Source organism: Gymnoscopelus microlampas, assembly GCF_963454915.1.
Source record: "Gymnoscopelus microlampas genome assembly, chromosome: 4".
Lineage (NCBI taxonomy): Eukaryota > Metazoa > Chordata > Actinopteri > Myctophiformes > Myctophidae > Gymnoscopelus > Gymnoscopelus microlampas.
Window position 1 is genome coordinate 39,108,129 of NC_139941.1, and position 22,237 is coordinate 39,130,365.

At 41.9% G+C, this 22,237-nt stretch overlaps 1 protein-coding gene across 4 annotated transcripts in view; it reads left to right on the plus strand.

Annotated features, from left to right (window-relative positions):
* The window catches only part of igsf9b (immunoglobulin superfamily, member 9b), a 39,926-nt gene extending 21,516 nt beyond the window's left edge, over positions 1 to 18,410 (plus strand). For 2 of the 4 annotated variants that reach the window (XM_084055314.1, XM_084055315.1), the window contains exons 4-22: positions 1,534 to 1,680; positions 2,464 to 2,615; positions 4,886 to 5,003; positions 6,158 to 6,299; positions 6,886 to 7,031; positions 7,445 to 7,587; positions 8,010 to 8,150; positions 8,234 to 8,350; positions 8,467 to 8,617; positions 8,907 to 9,018; positions 9,118 to 9,293; positions 9,479 to 9,723; positions 10,304 to 10,388; positions 10,573 to 10,740; positions 11,436 to 11,472; positions 11,597 to 14,962; positions 15,133 to 15,299; positions 16,220 to 16,431; positions 16,666 to 18,410. In XM_084055314.1, coding sequence (XP_083911440.1) covers positions 1,534 to 1,680; positions 2,464 to 2,615; positions 4,886 to 5,003; positions 6,158 to 6,299; positions 6,886 to 7,031; positions 7,445 to 7,587; positions 8,010 to 8,150; positions 8,234 to 8,350; positions 8,467 to 8,617; positions 8,907 to 9,018; positions 9,118 to 9,293; positions 9,479 to 9,723; positions 10,304 to 10,388; positions 10,573 to 10,740; positions 11,436 to 11,472; positions 11,597 to 14,962; positions 15,133 to 15,299; positions 16,220 to 16,419 — 5,813 coding nt within the window. In that variant the 3' untranslated portion in view covers positions 16,420 to 16,431; positions 16,666 to 18,410. The remainder of the gene's footprint in view (positions 1 to 1,533; positions 1,681 to 2,463; positions 2,616 to 4,885; positions 5,004 to 6,157; positions 6,300 to 6,885; positions 7,032 to 7,444; positions 7,588 to 8,009; positions 8,151 to 8,233; positions 8,351 to 8,466; positions 8,618 to 8,906; positions 9,019 to 9,117; positions 9,294 to 9,478; positions 9,724 to 10,303; positions 10,389 to 10,572; positions 10,741 to 11,435; positions 11,473 to 11,596; positions 14,963 to 15,132; positions 15,300 to 16,219; positions 16,432 to 16,665) is intronic. The other 2 variants (XM_084055316.1, XM_084055317.1) reach the window with 2 other exon arrangements.
* The last annotated feature ends 3,827 nt before the right edge of the window (positions 18,411 to 22,237 follow it).

A 22,237-nucleotide genomic window follows, 5' to 3' on the forward strand; every position in this document is an offset into this window, starting at 1 on the left:
TTGAAAATATGTTTCAAAACATTTTCCATACTTTGAATCCAGATAGACACAGTTTAGTTTAGTTTAGAAACAGAATGTTCTGTTATTATTTTACGTTTTTCTCTGTGCTGTCGGTGCGTTACCATGAATAGCTGATGTATTATATAAGAAACATTTACAAAGTATTTACAAACTTGTACAAAAGCGTAAAGAGTTTAAAAACCATATGCCATTGATGGCACACCGGAAATCTCCCTGCGGTTACTTTGTTTTCTTTCAAAATGCTTTAGCCAGGGTCTATTATGAGCACCGTTCGGGGCGTGAGTTTCACCCTTCTGCATCCTCTATGATTTCAAAGCTGGAGATTGAAGTAGGAAAAAGAGTTCATTGAGAAACTGAATAAAAGGAAGGGGGGTGGTGGGGGGGGGGAGGGGGGGTGTTGGTAGGGAAGGGTAACTCCAGTGCCCTGAAAACCAGGCTGCAGTCACCAGGCAACCAACAGATCAAGTTTCAAAGCCTGACAAGGAGTTGTAAGAAGTATAGAAAGAGGGTGAGGAGAGGGTGCGGTATAAAGACTAATTCATACAGTACTTCACCGACGGTGGCGCTCTCCAACAATAACACATTTTCAAGTGAAAAATCTGTTATTTTACGGCAAGCGACACTGTCGTACGAGAAAGTATGACTTTGTTTTTAGTTTGACAGAAACGCGCATGTGCTTTTGTGTGTGTGTGTGTGTGTGCACGCACACGGGTGTGTGTACTTATGTGTGTGTGTGTGTGTGTGTGTTTGTCCATGTGCATGTGTTTATAAACCACACTGCGTATCTGCCATGTGCCAATGTGTTTGTCTTTGCCAACTGTCCTCTGATAAACAAAAACAGATGGCTCGTTTTGTGACGCACCTCTCTTTTCCCACAGGAATGCATCTTTAGGTGAAGAAATACATAAATACATAAAATAGCTATCACACATGAAGTTTAGTTTTTTTGGGAATGTTAGTCAATACAAAGTTTTCTTCAAGCATTCCTGTGCTTCTTCAGTGTTCCTGGCTGTTAAGTCCGCGCCGTAAACAACTGCTGGCCTGAAAATGATAGGACGTGTTCTTCAGCTGTCATCTTGCACATCATTACCGCCGGCCATGAGTGATTGATATGTTTATACTTTTTCAACCCAAGGTCACTGGCTTCTCATCCTTTTCATTGCATACTTTAATTGCCACGTTCCACATGTGATAACGTTCTGCAAAAAGCCCAAACTAGTGCTTAACTCATCTCCATGCACGATTAATACGATGTGTGGTGGTCGAATATTTGCTACTGACATTTCCGCAGCATACGCCCTGGAACATGGGGCTGTGTGCTTGCAATAAAGGCCAGCTGTGAGGTTTGACTTTGACTGTGGCCTTTGTGTGACACTGTGTGGATGCCTGTGTCCTCAGCATGGTAAGCCTTCTGCCTGCATGTGCTGACTCTGCCTGTCTGGCTGTATGTATGTGTGTGTGCTGCTGACCCTGACCCTGCGCTCTGTCTCTCTCTCTTCACCTCTTCACCAGGCCGTGTGTCTCTGTCCCGGGGTGCCTCTCTGCTCGTGGATCAGCTGACCCTGGAGGACGAGGGCTGGTTTGAATGCCGAATCCTGCTCCTGGAAAGTAAAAAAGACGAGTTCCGCAATGGCACATGGACCTTCCTCTCCATCACAGGTGCAGCACCGCGGGGTTCCTGGGGACACAGTGACTGCATGTTCCTTTTCCTGCTCTACAGGTGGCACCGGCCCTTTATTTATAAGTGCCATGGATGGCAGTATGCCGCTAGAAAAGGGCCTATTACGGTGCATTTCCTGAGCAGTGTATTCCGGAGGTGTTGAGTAGGGGGCGAGCCATACAGAAGAGCATTCGTGTGCTGCATTATTAGACCATGGGTTGTTAAATAGAGCAGTTTTAATACTGCTTGCGATTTAATACCTTGTTTAGGCAAAGGATTAAAGTCTACTATTTCAAATCACAAAAAAAAGTGCCAACGTATCTCTCTCTCATATCATCTCTCTCTCACACACACACACACACACACACACACACACACACACACACACACACACACACACACACACACACACACACACACACACACGATGCTCAGGATGCTCCATGCGGCGGTTAGATGCTCCAGTGGGAGTCGGGTAGGGTTTTGGGCTAATTGCCCTAGAAAGGGCGAATGCCCTACCTGTGTGCATCAGATTACAGACAATCGCCCTATTAGCCTTAAGTCCTCTGCAGGAAATATGAATACACTAGATGCACTTATTGAACATAATAGTATGCTTGTGTGTATTGTGTTACAGTGCATTACTTCGGGAAAAACGGTGTTATTACAAAGTGAGACTTCTGAGGCAAAATGCTCTATTTAAATACAATTCAGTACCTGGTATTGTAGGCAGAAGCGCCTTTGAAACTAAAGTGTTGTTTCCACGCCTTCCACTGTTCTAGCACCACCTGTGTTCATCAAGACGCCGCCAAGCTTTGTGGAAGTTCTGCTCGGAGACTCTCTGACTCTCAGCTGTGGAGCCCATGGCAACCCTAGACCAACTGTTGTCTGGCATAAAGACGAGAACCCACTTGAGAATCAGGAAAAAATAAAGGTACGGCAGCTGAACAGATGGCATTAGCTGTGCTTTTATAAAGCACTACAAATGTACTGGGTTTTTAATCTGCAATACAAACTATTGTGCATATACTTTTTTTAAAAACACTTTCAACTTGCGGTTCCTATTTTTGGCTATTCCCATATTTGGTTATTATAGGAAGAATTGTCAAAAACCTTAACCTAATAGCTAAAGTAGTAGAACTACAAGCTCACAACATGTGTCTTAACATATTTTTCATTGAAGGATTGTCACCGTTTACAGAATAGGATAAACGGTGATAAAAAAGAAACCCCTCTAGTTTTCTGAAAAAACAAACACACAAGACAAACACAAACCCTCCCAAAATGTGTACATTTGACAGTAAATAAAAAGGTACAATGAAGAAAGGCAGAAAGTGGGAAAAAGAAAGAAAAGAAGACAAAAAGGGGAAAAGGTAAAGAAAAAAAAAACACCAGCCAAAAGAGTATAAGATGAGATGATAGCATATGAGATACACTTTTTGGTCCAATATATTATGCATAAAGAAAATACACAGAGAAAGAGAGAATGCTTAACACATACTGTTCTCAAGCACTTGAGGAGCCATCTCGAGCACAGGCTCCATCACAGGAGACCGCATATCAAACAGATGCTGCCATATGTTCAGAAAGACGTGATCTTTTGTGTTGATTGTATACCGAATTCTGTCCATGTGTAGCACATCGCCCAAGTCTCTAAGCCACTGCTGGAACAGAGGGCTAGCTTCTGATTTCCATTGTTGCAAGATTAAATGTTTGGCCAGCAATGTGCACAAGGAGATGGCTTGACCCACAAATGAATTAATAGGGGGATTAAATGCCACTGATCCAAACATAGCCAGTAGTGGATCTGGGTCAATATTTTTATTCAAGGCCTTTGATATGTAACCAAGAATAATTTTGTTTTGAGCAGAACCAGAACTACTGAACTACTGCACTACTTTGAACTGAACCAAAGTGCGTCTAGCATTTATAGAGCTGGAATGGATATTATCCAGAATTTACTCTATCTTCATAAATTGCTATATACAAATCCTTCTCCCAGTCACACCTAGATTTTAATATCTTTTATTGGTGAAACATAGGTAGTACAGAGAAACAAAGGTTGCTTATCAATATTAACATATCACCATGATTCTTTTTTACTTTTATGGGACATGACGAGACACAGACAGGACTGAAATTGACCAAGAACAACAAAAAACTGAAACAAAAACAAACAACAAAACAAAATCGAAAACAGACAAAAAGAAAGTAGATTAGAAAATAACCAAGATACAGAGGGGCGGAGTTTACGTCAGAGTATCTGAGGTGCTCACCTCAGAGAAGGAGTATTTCTTTAGGATCAGTCTGGGTCAAGGGATGTGAGGGTGTTTATGAATGTGATAAGCGGTTGCCATCTATCATAAAAAGTGGCAATTGAGCCTCTTAGAGAGTCCTTGACCTTTTCAGATGATAGAAATGGAACACTTAGATTTATCACTGGAAACCACAATAGAATCCTGTGGAATATAATAAAAAAAGGAAACTGAACTCCTAGAACCAGGTGTATGCTGAAGAATGCTGTCTAGTCACTAGTGTGTTGTGTTTTGGTAAATATTCAAAATGAGGTACATGAGTCCTAAGATTAGTCCCTGATCTGAAGGAACCTAAAGGATGAGCTGATGGCAGATTATGAGACCTTTGCAGTTGTTGAGATGACAAGGTTACCCTCAGCATACAAATCCTTAATAGTGACAATGTTCCTGTCCTTCCAGGCAATAGGAAAGGCAAGACATGATCTGCTGGCAGACGATCGCACCAATAGGATTGCGTATTCAAATTGGCTGCCCAGTAGTACCATTTAAATTGCGACCAAATCCCCCTGCTGCCTTAAACTACATAAATACTTATTAGATACGGTATTCTTACAGATTTGTTACTCCAAATAAAATAATCACATTTTTAAGCACAAATGCATAAAAATCTAGGGAGAGCGACCATCTTTATGGCATTAATACGACCAATGAGTATTCCAGAATTCAATATTATTTTTTGATTGCCACATCCCAATTCTTCTAAGAGTTCCCCATGCTTACTACAAGCTCACAACATGTAGCATCGCGAATTTGTGACACACTGTGAGCTTTTAGAACACCTATTTCCTCAATTCTTCCACAACACGTCATACGAGGAAGTGGTTAATGGCTTTCAGGACATCTTTCTTCACCCCATCGTCTTCCTCTACTTTTTCCCCGCCTCTTGCAGGTGCTCAATGGTACCGTGTCTTTGGCCACAGTCACAAGAGACATCTCAGGAGTGTACAAATGTCATGTGTCCAACTCAGAGGGGAACCTGACCCATTCAACGCAGCTACGGGTCAAAGGTCAGTGCCTTCCAACTATCTGGGAGAGGTAGAATCCCTACTTAGTTAACCCAAATGTCATGCAGGTGCACCCGAGCAGTACTAGGGGGGAAAACCAGTCATTGCAGTAGTTTGAGGCTTACACACCCATCACATAGAGCAGGGGTCTTCAGAGTTACTACAGGGGGTCCGCCAAATCTTTGTATGATGGGAACTTTTTTTACATTAACCACTTGAACCCTAGCATCCATATTCTGAGGGGGACATTAGCTGAAAATAGCCGATCGGCTATTTTCAAAGAGGTTTGGTGTAGGGGGGGAAGAGCAGACCAAGTACAAGTTCTAAGTAATCGGGGTTTAAATGGTTAACTGTCTCTGAAAATGCACATTAACATGAATCATTGTAATGAATCATTCTGTGACATTGTAATGTGATTCAAATGTTTGTTATCAGGGCGTCCTTGAAAAAGAGAGCTTGCTCTCAATGGGTTTCCCTGAATAAATAAAGGAAAAAGAAAGAAAGAAGAAAGAATCCAACACAACGCTACACAAGTCTATAAAGCTATCTATGAAATCTATGAAAAAGTTTAATCTGCAACACATTTTCTACAGTATGTAGGGGGGGTCCCTGCTTCATCTCTCTCTCTCAGCTAGGGGGTCCTTGGGCTGAAAAACGTTTAAGACCCCTGACATAGATTGTTAGTCAGATTACATTTCATAGTCTCCTCATCCACTGTCCTTCCTCCTAACTTGCATTACTGTAAATACTATGATCTATTTGTGTGTGACATCTATTTGACAGTCTGATTCACTTTGGTCTATACTGCCACCTAGAGTTGACCCTCTGTCTGTGCCACAACGGTCACAACATCTTTAATCCCCACATAGACGGGTGTCTTGTTTGCAAACATTATTGGGTGTGTGACCTTGTGCATTCACAGGGCTAAGACTCTTTGAAATCAGCTGCAGTGCTTGATCACGTGACCTCTCTCAAACTAGAAAGATATGTCTCAGATAAGCTGTAAAGAATGAGTGCTGTGTTCTGCCCCCTGTCAATAACTCTTGACTGGATCATTGACATTATATGAATCAGTGTTGTTTAAAGATAACCTATATGGAGGCATAATATGTACCTTCAGGAAAACTCACGTTCTTCTCTCCCAACTTGTCAAATAGGTCCTCCGATCATCATCATCTCCCCAGGGGACACTGTCCTCAACATGTCCCAGGATGCCGTTCTGCAGTGCCAAGCCGATGCTTATCCCTCCAACCTGACCTATGAATGGTTGAAACAAGGACAGAATGTTTATCATATAGAGTAAGTTGGAGTCTTTACACAGTCCTACAGAGACAGATCTATTTGTGCATAGTACATTATTTGCGTTTCATCGTTTTAACAGTATGCCAGAACAAACGTCACCCCACCAGAGTCCATTGCAATATGCTCATTCACTTCTTTGTTTCAAAACTATCAATTTGAAGGTTTGGAAATGATTTGAATGTTTTCAAATCAAGTATTTTACAACAATTACATGTAATCTTAAACCACTGCTGCCTGTACAATGGGGTACATTGTACAAGTTGAATATAAGACAACGATTGGGATCCCAGCAAAGAAAATAGGCTTTTAGATTTAGGTACTTTTTTAGTCATTCAGCTGAAGAGCACATCCATGAAATAGTGCAAACCATCTATAGTCACATTCTAGCCAAATACAAAAGTTATTTATTAATACACAGATATGTTGCGGCGACATCAGTGTCAGGTAAACATCCCCCCCCCCCCATTTTTTTTAACAAAATAGATTTTTCTTTCCTCTAGTGTACATGACCAAAAGATCACATTTGTGAATTAAATGTAAGATGTAAAGCATATTGCATTTTGTGTATTTTTTCCCTCTATAGGTCTCTACAATCCCGTGTGAAGATCTTGGTAGATGGTACTTTACTCATCCCTGATCTAATCCCAGAAGATACTGGAATTTACACCTGTATTCCAACCAATGGGATATTGACCCCGCCCTCCGCTTCTGCCCAACTAAAAGTAAAACGTAAGGGCTGAGCTTTCTTTGAAGAACAATGTCATTTTAACTGTTCTATTTAACTCGTGGTTCCCTACCTTTTCTGGATGACGTCCCACTTGAAAATCTCAAAAGTGTTTGTGGCCCACCCATCACTTAACACGGTAGCTGGAGGCTGATCAGATGAGTGGGCCACGTGCATTTTCAGAGCATGTTTATTTCATTGATCAATTAATTGATTGTGTTCCGGCTTGAATCAGTGGAACTAACCTAGTATACTTCAAATCCCTATATTTCAGTAAAAAAAAACAAAAAACACATTTTTCAAGATTTTAAAGAAAGATTGCATTACTTTTTTTATATATATATTTTCTATATTAATGTTATATTTAAAGTTTTAACAGGTTGGGAATCTTATTCAAACTACTCTGGTTTTGTTTTAGATCCTGCACGGGTGCGCCGAATGCCCCGGGAGACTTATTTACCTGCAGGCATGGAGGGGATCATTGTCTGTCCGGTCCTGGCAGATCCTCCTGTTCTTTATGTGAACTGGACCAAAGATGGCGACCATCTGAACCTCAACAATGTAAGTTATTGAAGCTTAAACACTTATGCAATGAAAACGGTCTCATAGCTCTGTGGTTCTCAAACCTTTTCATGTCAAGGGCCCCCAAATGAATTTGTATTTGGCTACGGACCCTTGTGCCAGGAACCCCTATACAAGATTTGTGTTGTTAACATCTTTCAAAAATATTCCAATTCTTTTTCAAAATATTTTGCTATTAGCTACTTTCAAATATCCAATGTATATAGGTTTAAAGTATTTAAACCGGTTTTGATGTTATATTAACCAGTTTTGTTGGAGACCCCTTCCAGGACCCTTGGGGGTCCCCGGACCCCCAAGGGTCCGGGGACCCGGACCCTTGGGTGGTTGAGAACCACTATCATAGCTGAACCGATTTCTGTGGATTACTATAATCTCACTTCTTAGTTTTTTATCCCATCCAGTTCCCAGGTTGGATGTTGAGCTCTGAAGGATCCGTCTTCATAGCCACAGCCAATGACAATGCTGTGGGAATGTACACCTGTACCGCATATAACAGTTATGGAACCATGGGCCAGTCTGAACCAACCCAGGTCATTCTGCAGGTACTGGCCGTTCTGACCCCTTCAACCTTTTCCCCTTCAGAGGCATACAGGGATTGACATAAAAACTTTTCTTTGACCTTCAGGACCCTCCCAAATTCCAAGAGCTCCCTCACACCGAGTATCTACAGGATGTGGGCAGATCACTGATTATCCCCTGTGAGGCTTACGGAGATCCAGCCCCAAACGTAACTTGGAGCAAGGTAGAGGAAGAGACGATCGTCTCAGATACTGCTAAATTAATCACAGACACTCATCTGTTTATGATGCATAGCCATGATGTCTTTCTTTCTGCTAATGCTTGTTGTCTGACTTATAGATCGGCCCCACTCCTCGTTCCCCGTACACTGTCTTCGCTAATGGCTCCCTCCTGCTTCAGCCACTCAGTAAAGACCACCAAGGTGGCTGGGAATGCCTGGCCACCAATCGTGTGGCAGCTGTCAGTGCAAGCACAGTGGTCATGGTGCTAGGTGAGCTAGCCTACCATATTTCTGTTCAGTCTGACAGTAAAGGTCAATTTATGCTTTGTGTGACAAGTGTCAAACGATGCGTCACACAATGAAAGTGACATAAAAAAAACATTCTTCTGGCCACGCTGTCGGCGAGTCGCAGAGAGTATGAATGGTCAAAACTCAGCATATTGTGAGACATGTATTGTAGTGCGACGTGTCGTTCGACACTTGACCGTAACAGGCAGAAAAGCAAGTCATGTATGCTATTGTACACACAGACTAAACGTGCTGTGTATTGTTTCCTCAGGCACCAGTCCTCACACTGTGTCCTCAGTGTTTGTCAGTACAGAGTTGAACCAGGCCAATGTGTCCTGGGTGCCTGGTTTTGACGGTGGATACACCCAGAAGTTCACTGTCTGGTATGAAACATTACCTTATCTTCTGTTGGGAATACCACTGAATATTTCATCCATCATCATGGTTATATTTCTCAAATTGTGATTTGTTCTGCCATCCAGGGTCAAGCAGGCATCCAGAGGGAAACATGAGTGGGCATCTTTGCCGGTGCCCACATCTAAAAACAACCTGCTGGTGTCTGGGCTGGTGTCTGGCACCAGCTACCAGTTCAGCGTTCTACCCCAGAACAAACTAGGCTCTGGACCCTTCAGCGAAATTGTTTCTGTTCGAACTCAAGGTCAGTCCATGCTCAAATGTTTTGTTGAGAAGCTGTTAAAATGTAAATCCACTGCTCTGATTTGCCGCAAACCCAAAAAAAACTTTGGGTATACTTTGCAGCAGTGTTTACCCAAATACACAAGTCTGTGTTAAACTCCTATGTTCGGACCAAATCTAAGCTACGTTATGTGTACCTGTCTCCAGCCATTCCAACAGAAGCACCCACAGTGGTTTACATTCCCCCAATCCTGGACCCTCCTACACTGCTCTCAGCCAATCGGACCAGTCAAGGGGTTCTCCTGCAGTGGTCTCCCCCCGAACGGTGGTCCCCATCCTCTCCACTGACAGGCTATGTACTGCAGGCCCGCAGAAACCTCGGCCAATGGCTCATTCTCAGCAGTGATATCAGCGCCAACCACAGTGAGGTGCTAGTACAAGGATTGCTGAGGGTGAGGATAACTATAATCATAATAATCCTTTTTTCCCCCACCTTTTAAAAACAAATTCACTGGAAGAAAGACCCTTGAGATGCAGCGTCTCGTTTTCAAGGGGGTCCTCAAAGCACAACACAAAACAAGAAAAAACAGTACAGCTAGGAAAATTATATTCCAATGCCGGCTGATGACACGGCCGAGGGGGAGAATGTAAAGTGTGAGCACAAGTGGGGCTGAGGATGGATCCTTGAGAGACACCACAGGTGGCAGGTTGTGTCTGGGACTTTGCACCTCCCAAGGAGACATACTCAAAACAAAACATTCTGAGTATTCATTTATCACTGAGAGTGTACAAATGTAACCTAATGGACACTAAGGGTCCATTTGATTACATTTGTACGCTCCCTGAGTTACTAATGGATGACACTCAGATTTTCACTTTGTACCTATTTTCAGATGTAGTCTGGTGGAATGCACGTCCACCAAAAATATAAAACAGAAAACCCCATTCACAAGCCAAGTCATTCCTGTTCATGGTTTCCTGTCTTAGAGCTCACGTGTTATTTGTTGATACCATGGTGTTTGTTTGTCTCAGGACTCCAGCTATGATCTGAGGCTGATGTCTTGCAGCGACAAGTTGTTCAGTGAGCCCAGTGAGTCTGTCAATGTGTCCACTACAGGTATGTTTCTGCCTAGTTCTATCATCACACTGTATACACCACACATTCACTATACTTAGGTTTAATTATAATTATAGAGGCACATTTGTATGGAGCTGGATCTTGTCTGTTGATCAGTCAGTTTCCAGCGGCATCGGGATTTGCGGACCACTATTATTAACTCTCATGTCTGGTCTAATTACAGGGATGGAGATGTACCCGCTTCGGCCAAGCTTCTTGGAGTTTGTTCCTCAGCCCTTACTGGCTGGTGTGTTGGGTGGGGTGTGCTTCCTGTTTGTGGCCATCATACTGTCCTTGGTGACAGCATGTTTTATGAGCCGCCGGAGACAGCGTCGGCGTAGAAAGAGAAGAGGTACTGTAGAGTGAGAGTAAAACAAGAGAAATTGTGTTTTTCCAAAAGCTTGTCATTGTGAGGAAATCTCAAGTAATTTAATGTTTTCCAACTTGCCATGAACAGCAGGTGGTAAAAATACAATAGGTGATTATGTTCAAGGTGATATTGATATGCTTTTAACGACACCATTACACATTGAGTTTAAGCTTTGGTTGATTGAATTTGTGTCATTACAAATTCAAGTACATTGTCACCTCATTGTCACAATTAGAATAACAAGCAAACACACATAATCATAGATTTGGAAAAAGAAATTAATACAAAACGATGTTTGTTGCACCGCTCTGCAAGAGAAGGCCAACCAACCATGCCATAAAGTGCACAGTGACGAGTACGTGTCATATTTAGCTCCCGTTATAAATCTGATAGCCAAGAGGTAGACTGAATCCAGATAAGTTAGGGCTGGAGTCAAGACTGTACAATAGTGTTTTGTGTCGTTTTTTCCTTTAAGGTCACAGTGCAAAGTCAAAGTTTAGCCCTATGCTGCTAATACGGGATCATTGTGGTTTTTTTTTGTCGATACAAGTTGGCACCCTGTAGAGGATACATAGAGGTACATGCAATACCTGTACCTAATTGAACTGATAGGCTGGCAGCCTTTAAGAGTCAATAATCATCCTTTATTTATTTTTCACCTCCTTTGACCTTTTTAGATCTCCACTCTGCCTTCCAGAAGAGTCCGTCTGCAGAGTGAGTATCCATCCTCAGCAGTAGCTTTCCAATACAGTACAGTGATTGTAATTAAAAGATAGATTCTGCAATGCCCTTCTTTCGAGTAAATGTTTCCTCTTTGTATCATCCTTTGTATCCCCAGATGTCGTCCACCTCCTCGGAGCCCCGACAGCGTCCTAAAGCTCAAGCTATGCCCTCCACTTCCCTTTTTCCCCAACACCTCTTCCTCCCAGTCAGATCGCTCCTCCTTTGACAAAGGCAGCCGTGGGGAATACCAGGATCAGCGGAAACAGCTACTGTCCAACTCCTCTCCTCCACCCCATTACACCCTCTTTGAGAGCCACCTGGGTTCTCAGGCCCCCTCCCCGACAGCCCTGGAGTCCATCTCCAGAGGTCCAGATGGACGCTTCATTGTTCAACCCCTGCAGGAGCGTTCCAGCCCTGCCGACAATAGAAACTCGAATAAGGACATTCTGCCAAGTAACGGTGGGGGAAGTGGCACAGGCAGCAACCGGACATCGTTCAGAGACTCTCCAAAATCTAGCACCTTGAGCTCCGAGAGGGACGAGAGGAAAGATTCTCCCCTCACTGTGGATGTTCTCGGGCTGAGCAGGCATCCATCCTCCCCTGGGGGCGTTAGGACCTTGGCAAGAAACTTTACCCGCCATGGCTGTTTTTACTCCGACGATGAGCAGGGCTCCGAGGCCCTGCTGGAGAGAGCCACCTTCTACTCGGATAACAGTGAGATAAAACCTGTCGGAACCCTGAGGAGGCATCGTGGCCACGCCGAAGACCTCCTCCCTAGTCTAGGCAGGCAAACCAGGCTGCTGGACAGGGGGACAATGAGGCTTCACCATGCTGGCTACCAGCCCATGGAAGGAGAGAGTCAGCTTACCAACGAAAGCACCATAGTGTCCCAGCTTGACAGTGAACTAGAGAAGGACAGTATTAGCAAGTGTCTTCAACTGGCCAAAGAGAGAGAAGACATGGAGCGGGAGCTGCAGAGCTATACCGTCAACAGGAGGACAAGAGCCCCCGAGAGAGAGAGTCCTCGCAGGGATAAAGCCCAAGCAGAAGTGGAGCCTATATGGAAACCACAGGATGTTACCTACAGACAGAAACAGACAAGTCGGGTGGCTGATTATAGGAAAGCCTGCTACTTTGGTAACACCAGCAGTCCCATGGATCAGCTGCCCACCACTCATATACCGTGGGACATTAGCCCTGTTACCTCTGTCACCAGCCTTGTTCCAGTACAGAGCTCACAGAATACCCCCGCACCCAGGCCACAACATCCTCACTCCCGAGGCATCAGACAAACTTCAGAGGACTCTCTACAAGTTGACTCCTCACAGTCACCAGTCACTCAAAACACATCCCTCCCCATGCTCTCTCCCAGCGTTGCCTCACAAAGCCCTCCTATTTGTCTTGGAACCCCCAGCAGAGCTAGGTCAATGAGCCCTGGAGTCCCAGAATCGAGTCGCAGGAGGTCCATGACCGAGGAAGGCTGGAGGGGGAAGACACATCATTATGAAGGTGCATTAAACCCCAGGGCGTCATACGCCTATGGTACTCAACACTGGGACCCAACTGTCAGTACTGTTTCAGCAGACAGTGAAAGGCCAGCAAGTCGAGCTCAGCCTTACACTGATGCTGGATCATCCTATAGGGATGTAAGGTATCCTAGTCCCTCAAGTTATTCTACCTTACCCTATGAACACAGTGAAGGAGTTGTGAAGCCCAAAGACAGAGGCGGTCAACACACGGTTGACCGCAGGAGTTCAGGGTTTTACACAGAGCAGGAGCGAGACGGTGTGAGATCTCGCTCCAGGAGGAGTGATAAATGGCTTTTTTCTGACAGTCCCAGTACCATCTCTCCTTTGACTCTTGTAGAGGAATGTGAGAGTGACCAGTCCCAATTCTCTGTTACTAGAATGACAGAGTCCTTCAGAGCCAGGCCAGCAGCCCCATCTCCCCAAATGTCTCCAGTGCAAACAAGTGCAATTCTGGAATATCTCAGCCTCCCAGGTTTCATTGAGATGAGTGTTGATGAGCCTGTGGACGAGGCTGAAGAAGATGAACTCTCTGACACTAGTGGCCATAGTCCAGGAGTAAAGCCAGAAAAACCTGTAGTAGCCAAGCCAGATGTAGTTCCCAGAAACTGGGAGGCTCACGTCCAAGTACACAGAGAACCTCATTCAAGCCAAAAGGTGGTTTCATTTGAGAGAACCCACTCTGTTGATCCAGCAGAAGCTAGTTTAGATGCCAGTTTAAAACCAGGCTACAGGCAGTCCATTCAAAAGGAGGCTAGGGATTCAATGCTTAAAGTAAGGTTCCCAGACGAAGGAAAACCACAATCCCCGGGTCCAGAACAAACTAGCAAGCAACTTTATTATGAGAAATCACATCTTCCTAGAGTTCCAGACAGGCCTCAGTCCAGACTTGGCTCTAGTTCAGCCCACACATTGTTTAGTGCAACTAAAGGTGTGGATGCTTTTGCCTCAAAACACTCTCAGAGTTTTCTAGAAAGCAGTGAATCCATCACAGAGCAATCCCAAAGACTCTTTTCTCAGGGCAGCAGAACCAATAAGATAGCATCACGAATATATCAAGCCCCTATTCCCTTCCTTCAGAAATCTTTAAGCATAGGTCCATATAGAACCCTCTCAGGTATGGGGCAGCCTCGTCCTTTCCTAAAGAAATCCATCAGCCTAGGCTCACAGAAATGGGAACACTTTGAGAGCCCAAGGACATACATCTCAGACAAATGTTACTGGGATGAGTTCCCAAACCCAGATGTCAGGGTCAAGTCCTATAGTTTGGGCCGCACACCATCTTCCTATCCCCGGCCAGGCCCCTCCTGGAGGGAATATGTCCCATTTAGACGCCCCAGCATTGGAAGTTTGGATAGGCCTCATTATACACAAAGATCCTTAGCCAGCCCTACCTACCTCACCCCTATGTACCCACCCAGACAGACTGCAACCCCCAGTTGGCCAGAACCCTGTGATCCAAGACGTCAGGTTACTATTTTCCCTGAGGCTTCCAGGTACCCTGCCGCATATCAAGAATCCCAGAGGTCCGTTCAGTATCAATACGTCCCCATGCCCTCCTCCATTCCTGTACCCCAGTACCCACACAGGCCAGACTCTAGAGGGGACGGCGGAAGACCCATTGACCCCAGAAGGGTCCCCCCCAGGTCCTACCTTCCCAGGGGCAACAGCTGGCCCTCACCCTACCATGGTCCCCCCTTCCCTCCGAGGGAGGTAGCGAGCTACAGAGAGACAGAGCGGACGTTTGGGAGAGATGGGGAGACTGAGTTCCGGGAGAGCAGAGACAGAGAGTGTGGACGGACTAGTTACGCTAGCCAAAGCAGTGGTAGGGGGAGTGCTGGTCTCCTCCGTCAGTCTCTGTCCATCACTCCCACCCTCCTCAGCTCCCCAGAAACCACAGAAGAGAGTGAGAGATACAGAGCTGAGATGGAGCTGCGTGAGAGGAGAGCGAAAAGGTGAAACACCACCACACCATGGCCAATAGCAACACACATGCAGCGGTGTCTTCTTGGAAGAAGGGATTTTGGATGTTGTCAATAAGTCACTGATTATGCATAATTATTTATTTTTTTAACTGTCATTGATTGCTGTTGTCTGACCACTTGTTCTGTGTATCTGTCATTAGAAGGAACACGTCAGTAGATGAGAGTTATGAATGGGACTCTGCTGATGTCTGTGTGGACTCGGAGGTCCTGGAGGCCACGAAGCATGGTGGGCTAGGGAAGGGTTGGGGGGAGCATAGATATGATCACGCTCACTCTACTGGTGGCCTCCAGGACCATCAGAAGAAAGGTAAGACGTATGTTTTTACCTACTCATTTTGTATGCCATGTGTAGTTGGTGTTGCATTTCATTTGTTTGTAGGGCTGGGAGATATGGAAATACATTTATTACAGTTACAATGGATGGATCATCATCATATTGGACCTCATGGTAATGATAATTGTGATACAGTACCAACAAATGGAAACTTGTCATCTTGGACATACATTTCAGGGATAATTGGGAGAAACAGATTGTTAATTTAATAAAATAAAATAAAACATGATATGATCAAGGTTATTATAATTTTAAATTCTTCATTCGTTTTTATTTCATTTTTACTTCAACTTCAGTTTAGTTGTAATTTATTTATTTTGCTAGTTTACTTTTCATCTCTCCGACAGGTTTCATCTCACTTTTCAAAGGCTTAGTTTTAGTTGTTGTGTAATAAAAACTTGACAAAACATACCATTTTAAAAACTTAAATCTGGCACCGCTAAAAAGGTGGAAGATAGATTTAATATGCACCCAAAATATTAGGCTTATGTTTGAAATAAATTGACTAGGACAAGAACTAAAGACATTCTCTATTTAATTTTAATTTGTGTAAGTTCATTTTTTAAACACCGTTTCAGTTACCGTAGTTATCGTTTTTTTGTAGAGCCTCGCTCTTATTTTCAGTTGACCAACTTGGCTAACTCGGTTAACTTAACTATTTCTACTATACTAGTATAAACTATAAAGTATGATTTATCTATAATAACCTTGGATACAATCACACTGTCCGAAACGATGATGAACGACAAAAGTCTCTATTACCCAGCCCTACTTGTGTGTATTACCTCCTGGCATTGCATGTGTTCATCTCGTGCCCTTGTGTTGTGGTTGCTGTGAACTTCACCCATGACTTGCCCATCCATGCATCTCATATCCCTGCTGCCGTTTCCCAGGCCTGCCTCCCTCACTCAGCCCACCAGTTTCCAACCCACCTCGTTGTCAGTACAGCCGCTCCATAAGCGAGGCCCGCTTCACCGCCCTCCGCCTGGAGTACCAAGAGTACCGGCGGGCTCAGGAATCCATTGTTTCCTGTGAGCCATGCTTCACCCCTGGCCATGATTCAGACTCTGACACCAGCTCTGCCCTGCTCTAGCAGCTTATCTTGGTCCGTTTACACTGCCTGTGTCCTCTCATCTTTTCACCCTCTCACTGTCTGCCTGCTTGTTTGCTTGCCTATTTGTTGCTGCCTGCTATCATGCCATCTATATGTGGAGTGGGCTTTGATAATGTCTGTTAAAGCTGATTAAATCATGATGTAAAATTGGCCAGTTAAAAACAATTCTACCTTCCCGGGCAATGTTTTCTAATGGTGTGCTGCTCTCTGTCTTTCCTTTTGCAGGTATTTCTAAGAATGAAACCAAATAGTCATTTCAAATGCACAGAAGAAGACAGCGCTGCGGTCCTGGACACAGAGGTCCACCCCACTGGAGCTTTGTTATATATTTTGACCCATCGTTTCATGTCGTCTTTTACAAAATCTGAAATTGTTTCAACTTCATTTGATCTGTTACAGACTGAAGCATAACATGTTTTTTGGACATCACTGAAGATAATATTTTACATAGTTGGAAACCTTATGCGAAATGATTAAAGAAATATAATTGTATTTAGGGGCATTTGGTATGCCGTGACAATCAACCTCAGAGGCCCCCCTTTTGAAAAGGACAAACTCACCTTTGTCTAAAATCTGTTTACACCCAAAAGCATGACAAAAGTATATGCCATAGGCATACTTTCAAGCTATATGATGCCATAATGGCAACTGTATTTTAAGGGGATTCTGTCAAATCTGTCATTGTCCACTGTTCTTTTTGCAGAAGTAGGTCAAACATAGAGGTGTTGCTATATTGTTGCTGTTGGGTAGAAACCTTGTATCTCCATATTTTTATGGAGATCAAAATTAAAGCCCTACTTCATCATACAAGTGTCACACAAAAGTAGTGAAAATAGTAATTTAAAAAAGGAATGGTTTTGGACTTACAAGGTTTCCACCTGACAGCAACGATATGCAGTATGTAGCTCTGTGGTCTCAGTGAAAACATCTATCTGTATTAATGTCCATGTTTCCAGTTAAACATGTATCAATAGCAGCAAATACGTTTTTTGAGTTACTCATGTTCACATTTTAACTCCAATCTTCAACAATTCAGACAACTATCTGAAGTTGGTAAATATGCTACACAAGTCCATTAATCCAGTCAACACTGTAATTTTATAGAAGAAATAGTTTTTACTTTGTTACTTTAACCGTTAACCGTTTAAAAAACAATCAATGTTCAAACTATGTATAAATGTTTATATGTATTCTAACATCATTGAACCCTGTCCTTGTATATTGTACATCAGTAAATGTTCATAAGTTCATCATATGAGAAAATGCTACTTTGCTCCACCTGAAGTGGTAAAACTTTGCCTGTATATTTTATTCCCAAAAAACTTGAAAATATCCTTTGTGAGACACAGGGGGAAACTATAATTTTGCCTTACTTTTGTAATTGCCACAATATTTTAAGTTTCCAAGCTATAACAAAACAGGATTTTGTTTTTATTGTAAGAACATATTCTATTCATTTGTACCTTTTGTTAGATACTTTGTCTGGCAAGTTTGAGTATTTCTGTGTATTTATTAAAATGGGATTATATATGCAACAATGTTTACACTTCACATTATTGATGTGAACACAACACTGTGAATATGTCATTAAGCTGGCTTTTAATTCTGTTTGAATTGCAAGACTTCATTGTTATTGATTTTATGCCCATTATTAGCCTACTGATTTTTGTTTTTACTTTTTGCGCAATGACAAAACATTTATTTTGTACTTTTAAAGGGTGGACTGTTTCACAGTGACCCAGAGATCAACAATAAATCTCACTCTTTTGCTAGTGCTACTTGGAAAGAATAAGTTTGTATTCTGCTTAAATAATCCAACTGGATAGCTTCAAATGGTGAGTGAGTATGCATTTCTAATGATGATTTTGGATGTTTTGTACAAACTGAGAAATTTTTATATTGTGTCACTTGTTTTTTGTCATTTTTATACGTATGTTTGTAATAAATTGATTTATTCTGAATGTACCAGACTACCATTGTCATGACTTGATGAAAATAAAAGTACAATATTTGAGTAGTAAATAGTAAAAAACTCTGAGTGGTGGAAAGTGAGTTATTCGAAAACTTTAGTTACTAGTTAATTTGCAGGTTTAAATTATTATATTACTAAACATACATTAAGTACCTGCCATATTTTATACTAAAATCTTCGAAAATAGTCAAGCTCAAACACTGCACGTCGTGATGCGTGCTTGTAGATCCGCTATTTTTGAAAGATTTTAGTACTTTTACTTTGATACTGTAAGTATATTTTGATGCCAATACTTCCAGGGCTGCCAACACTCCTGGATCCCGCATGAGTCTCCTGGTTTTTGACCATGTCTCCTGACACTCTTCTGGATCGTCATTTCTTCTGGTTTTCTACTGGATTTGGTATCAAACTGACAAACTCCCAAAATTCACCTGGGGGAGGACCCCCAGACCCCCCGGTTTGGAGGTGTGGTCAGTGCATGCCATCATACAGAGATATTAACTTTTAAGTAATGAATGGTTATTATTAAAGATGGGTCTTACACTTTGTAGTGACCAAAAAAGTCATTACAAAGTACTACCAATCAACTCTAAATTGCCTGAAACGTACTCCTAACAGGTTTTTGGGGGGACGATTTTGGCCTGTGATTTTTTCGGATTTAACTTTCGTTTCGGTAGTGACAAACTTTCGTTTCGGTAGTGACACAATGGTGAAAAAAAAAGATTTACTAAGTCCAGAGCTCGATGAATGTTAGGGACCAAAAAAAAAAGTCACTACAAAGTACTACCAATCAACTCTAAATTGCCTGAAACGTACTCCCAACAGGTTTTTGGGGGGACGATTTTGGCCTCCTCACTTAGTGATTTTTTCGGATTTAACTTTCGTTTCGGTAGTGACAAACTTTCGTTTCGGTAGTGACACAATGGTGAAATTTCTTTTTTTACTAAGTCCAGAGCTCGATGAATTTTAGGGACCAAAAAAAAAAGTCACTACAAAGTACTACCAATCAACTCTAAATTGCCTGAAACGTACTCCTAACAGGTTTTTGGGGGGACGATTTTGGCCTCCACACTTAGTGATTTTTTCGGATTTAACTTTCGTCTCGGTAGTGACACAATGGTGAAAAAAAACATTTTACTAAGTCCAGAGCTCGATGAATGTTAGGGACCAAAAAAAAAGTCACTACAAAGTACTACCAATCAACTCTAAATTGCCTGAAAGTACTCCTAACAGGTTTTTGGGGGGACGATTTTGGCCTCCACACTTGGTGATTTTTTCGGATTTAACTTTCGTTTCGGTAGTGACAAACTTTCGTTTCGGTAGTGACACAATGGTGGGAAAAAAAATGTACTAAGTACTAAGTCACTACAACGTTTCAATACTAAACCCGAACCAAACCCGCACCCTAACCCTAACCGCACGCGGATGCCACATAGTCGGAGAAAAGGTCTGTCGGATTATCGCATGCCTCCCCTACCAATCAACTCTAAATTGCCTGAAACGTACTCCGGCCTCCACACTTAGTGATTTTTTCGGATTTAACTTTCGTTTCGGTAGTGACAAACTTTCGTTTCGGTAGTGACTGTGATGGCCACGTGTGATGGCCACACCAGCTGATCACTCAAAGTTGGTAAAACATGGTGGACACTTGTCTTTTTTGGTTTATTAATTTAGTTTATATTTATTTTCAGAAAACTACATACTACATGCATAAAGGACTACACACAACCGGTTAAAGGACATACTGTTTATTGCAAGTTTGATGATAAAGTTACTGACTGGAGGGTACATCCATTAAGTTCTTTTGTTTGGGTCAAGTTGTTTTATCAGGAGTAATTTAATTGGTATTTAAGTTTATTTTGTTTTGTTGAGTTATCAGTTCTGAGGAGTGTTGAAGTTTAGATTGCTGGCCATGGAAAGGCCTAGCTATTTCACAGGTGCTTATAAGGAGCTGATTAGTAATTGGACTGCACCATGTCCCCTGTGCATAAGGGGAGGGGCAGGGATTTATTATAAGTTTGAATGTATTACTACACGTATGAAAATGTATTGGCATTTCAGTTGTATGTCATTTCTTTATTTAATATGAGTTAGTGCTGTAGTGGATTATGTTGTAGCTATTTGTAGTCTGTTTAAATGTTATTCTTTGTCTTCCCCTTTGTGTCAAGAGTGGTCTGATCACCCACTATATATGTTCCCCTCATGTCTCATTTAAAAAAAAAAGTCACTACCAATCAACTTTAAATTGCCTGAAATGTACTCCTAACAGGTTTTTGGGGGAACAATTTTTTTTTCGTTTCGGTAGTGTCACTACCGAAACGGAAAAAAATGTACTAAGTCCACAGCTCGATGAATGTTAGGGACCAAAAAAAAAGTCACTACCAATCAACTTTAAATTGCCTGAAACGTACTACTAACAGGTTTTTGTGGGGAACAATTTTTTTTTCGTTTCGGTAGTGACACCATTGTGTCACTACCGAAACGGGAAAATAATTAGGTAGCACTTTACAATAATGACCCGTTATAAAGCATTTATAAACGTTTATAAGTAGTTTGTAGACTATTAACAAATCATTAACAACCTGTTTGTTGACATTCGTAAATGATTACTAAAACCTTTATAACTACAGTTACAAATCATTTGTAAAGTATTAGTAAGTAGTGAACTATTCATGAATAAGCCATTTATATATATATCTGTAAAAGATTATTAAATAATTTGTAACGACCCATTCTAAAGCATTTATAAACGTTTATAAGCAGTTTGTAGACTATTAACAAATCATTAACAAGCTGTTTATTGACATTCGTAAATGATTACTAAAACCTTTATAACTACGGTTACAAATCATCTATAAAGGTATTAGTAACTATTCATGAATAAGCCATGTATAATACATCTGTAAATTATTATTAAATCATTTGTAACTGATGTTACATAATATATACAAGCTATTGGTAGCTTGTTCATGTTTAACATATGCTTTGTTAAACATTCCTAAAGTATCTATAAATCCTTAGTACATGTTATTATGTGCCCTATAGTAAAGTGAAGACAGTTCATCATTTACAACTGTCTGTTAATGTGTTTGTTCATGTTTAACATGCTTTGTAAAACATTCCTAAAATATCTATAAATCCTTTGTACATGTTATTATGTGCCCTACAGTAAAGTGAAGACAGTTCATCATTTATGACTGTCTGTTAATGTGGACTTTCTCCTTACCTGTTGCAAACTACCTGGCTTTCATGAATGCAGACACCAAACAATTACTAGAATTATCATTCATGTTAAGCAAATGATGCGTAAGACATTCGTAAAGAGTATGTAAACCATTTGTGGTGTTAGGGACCAAAAAAGTCACTACAAAGTACTACCAATCAACTCTAAATTGCCTGAAACGTACTCCTAACAGGTTTTTGGGGGGACGATTTTGGCCTCCACACTTAGTGATTATTTCGGATTTAACTTTCGTTTCGGTGGTGACCAACTTTCGTTTCGGTAGTTTGATTACAAAATGTAAGTTGTGTAAAAAATAATCTGACTATACTAAGTTGTTATTTGTTTGTTTAAGTCAGGCTATACTCTACTCAGAGTCATACTGTAAGTTTACAAAATGTACTAAAGTACAGTGAACGTCTGTGCGGTTTGTCTTCATCACTGAAAATAATGTACATGTAAACTGATGTCATGTGCAGTTGGGGTGAAGAAACACAACCATTTCACTCCTAATAATACCTATTTGATTTGACATCCTGACTTGCTGCTGTAACTGAGGCTTGAACCTGTTACCTGCGGCTCACTAGTCAGTGACTCTATCCATT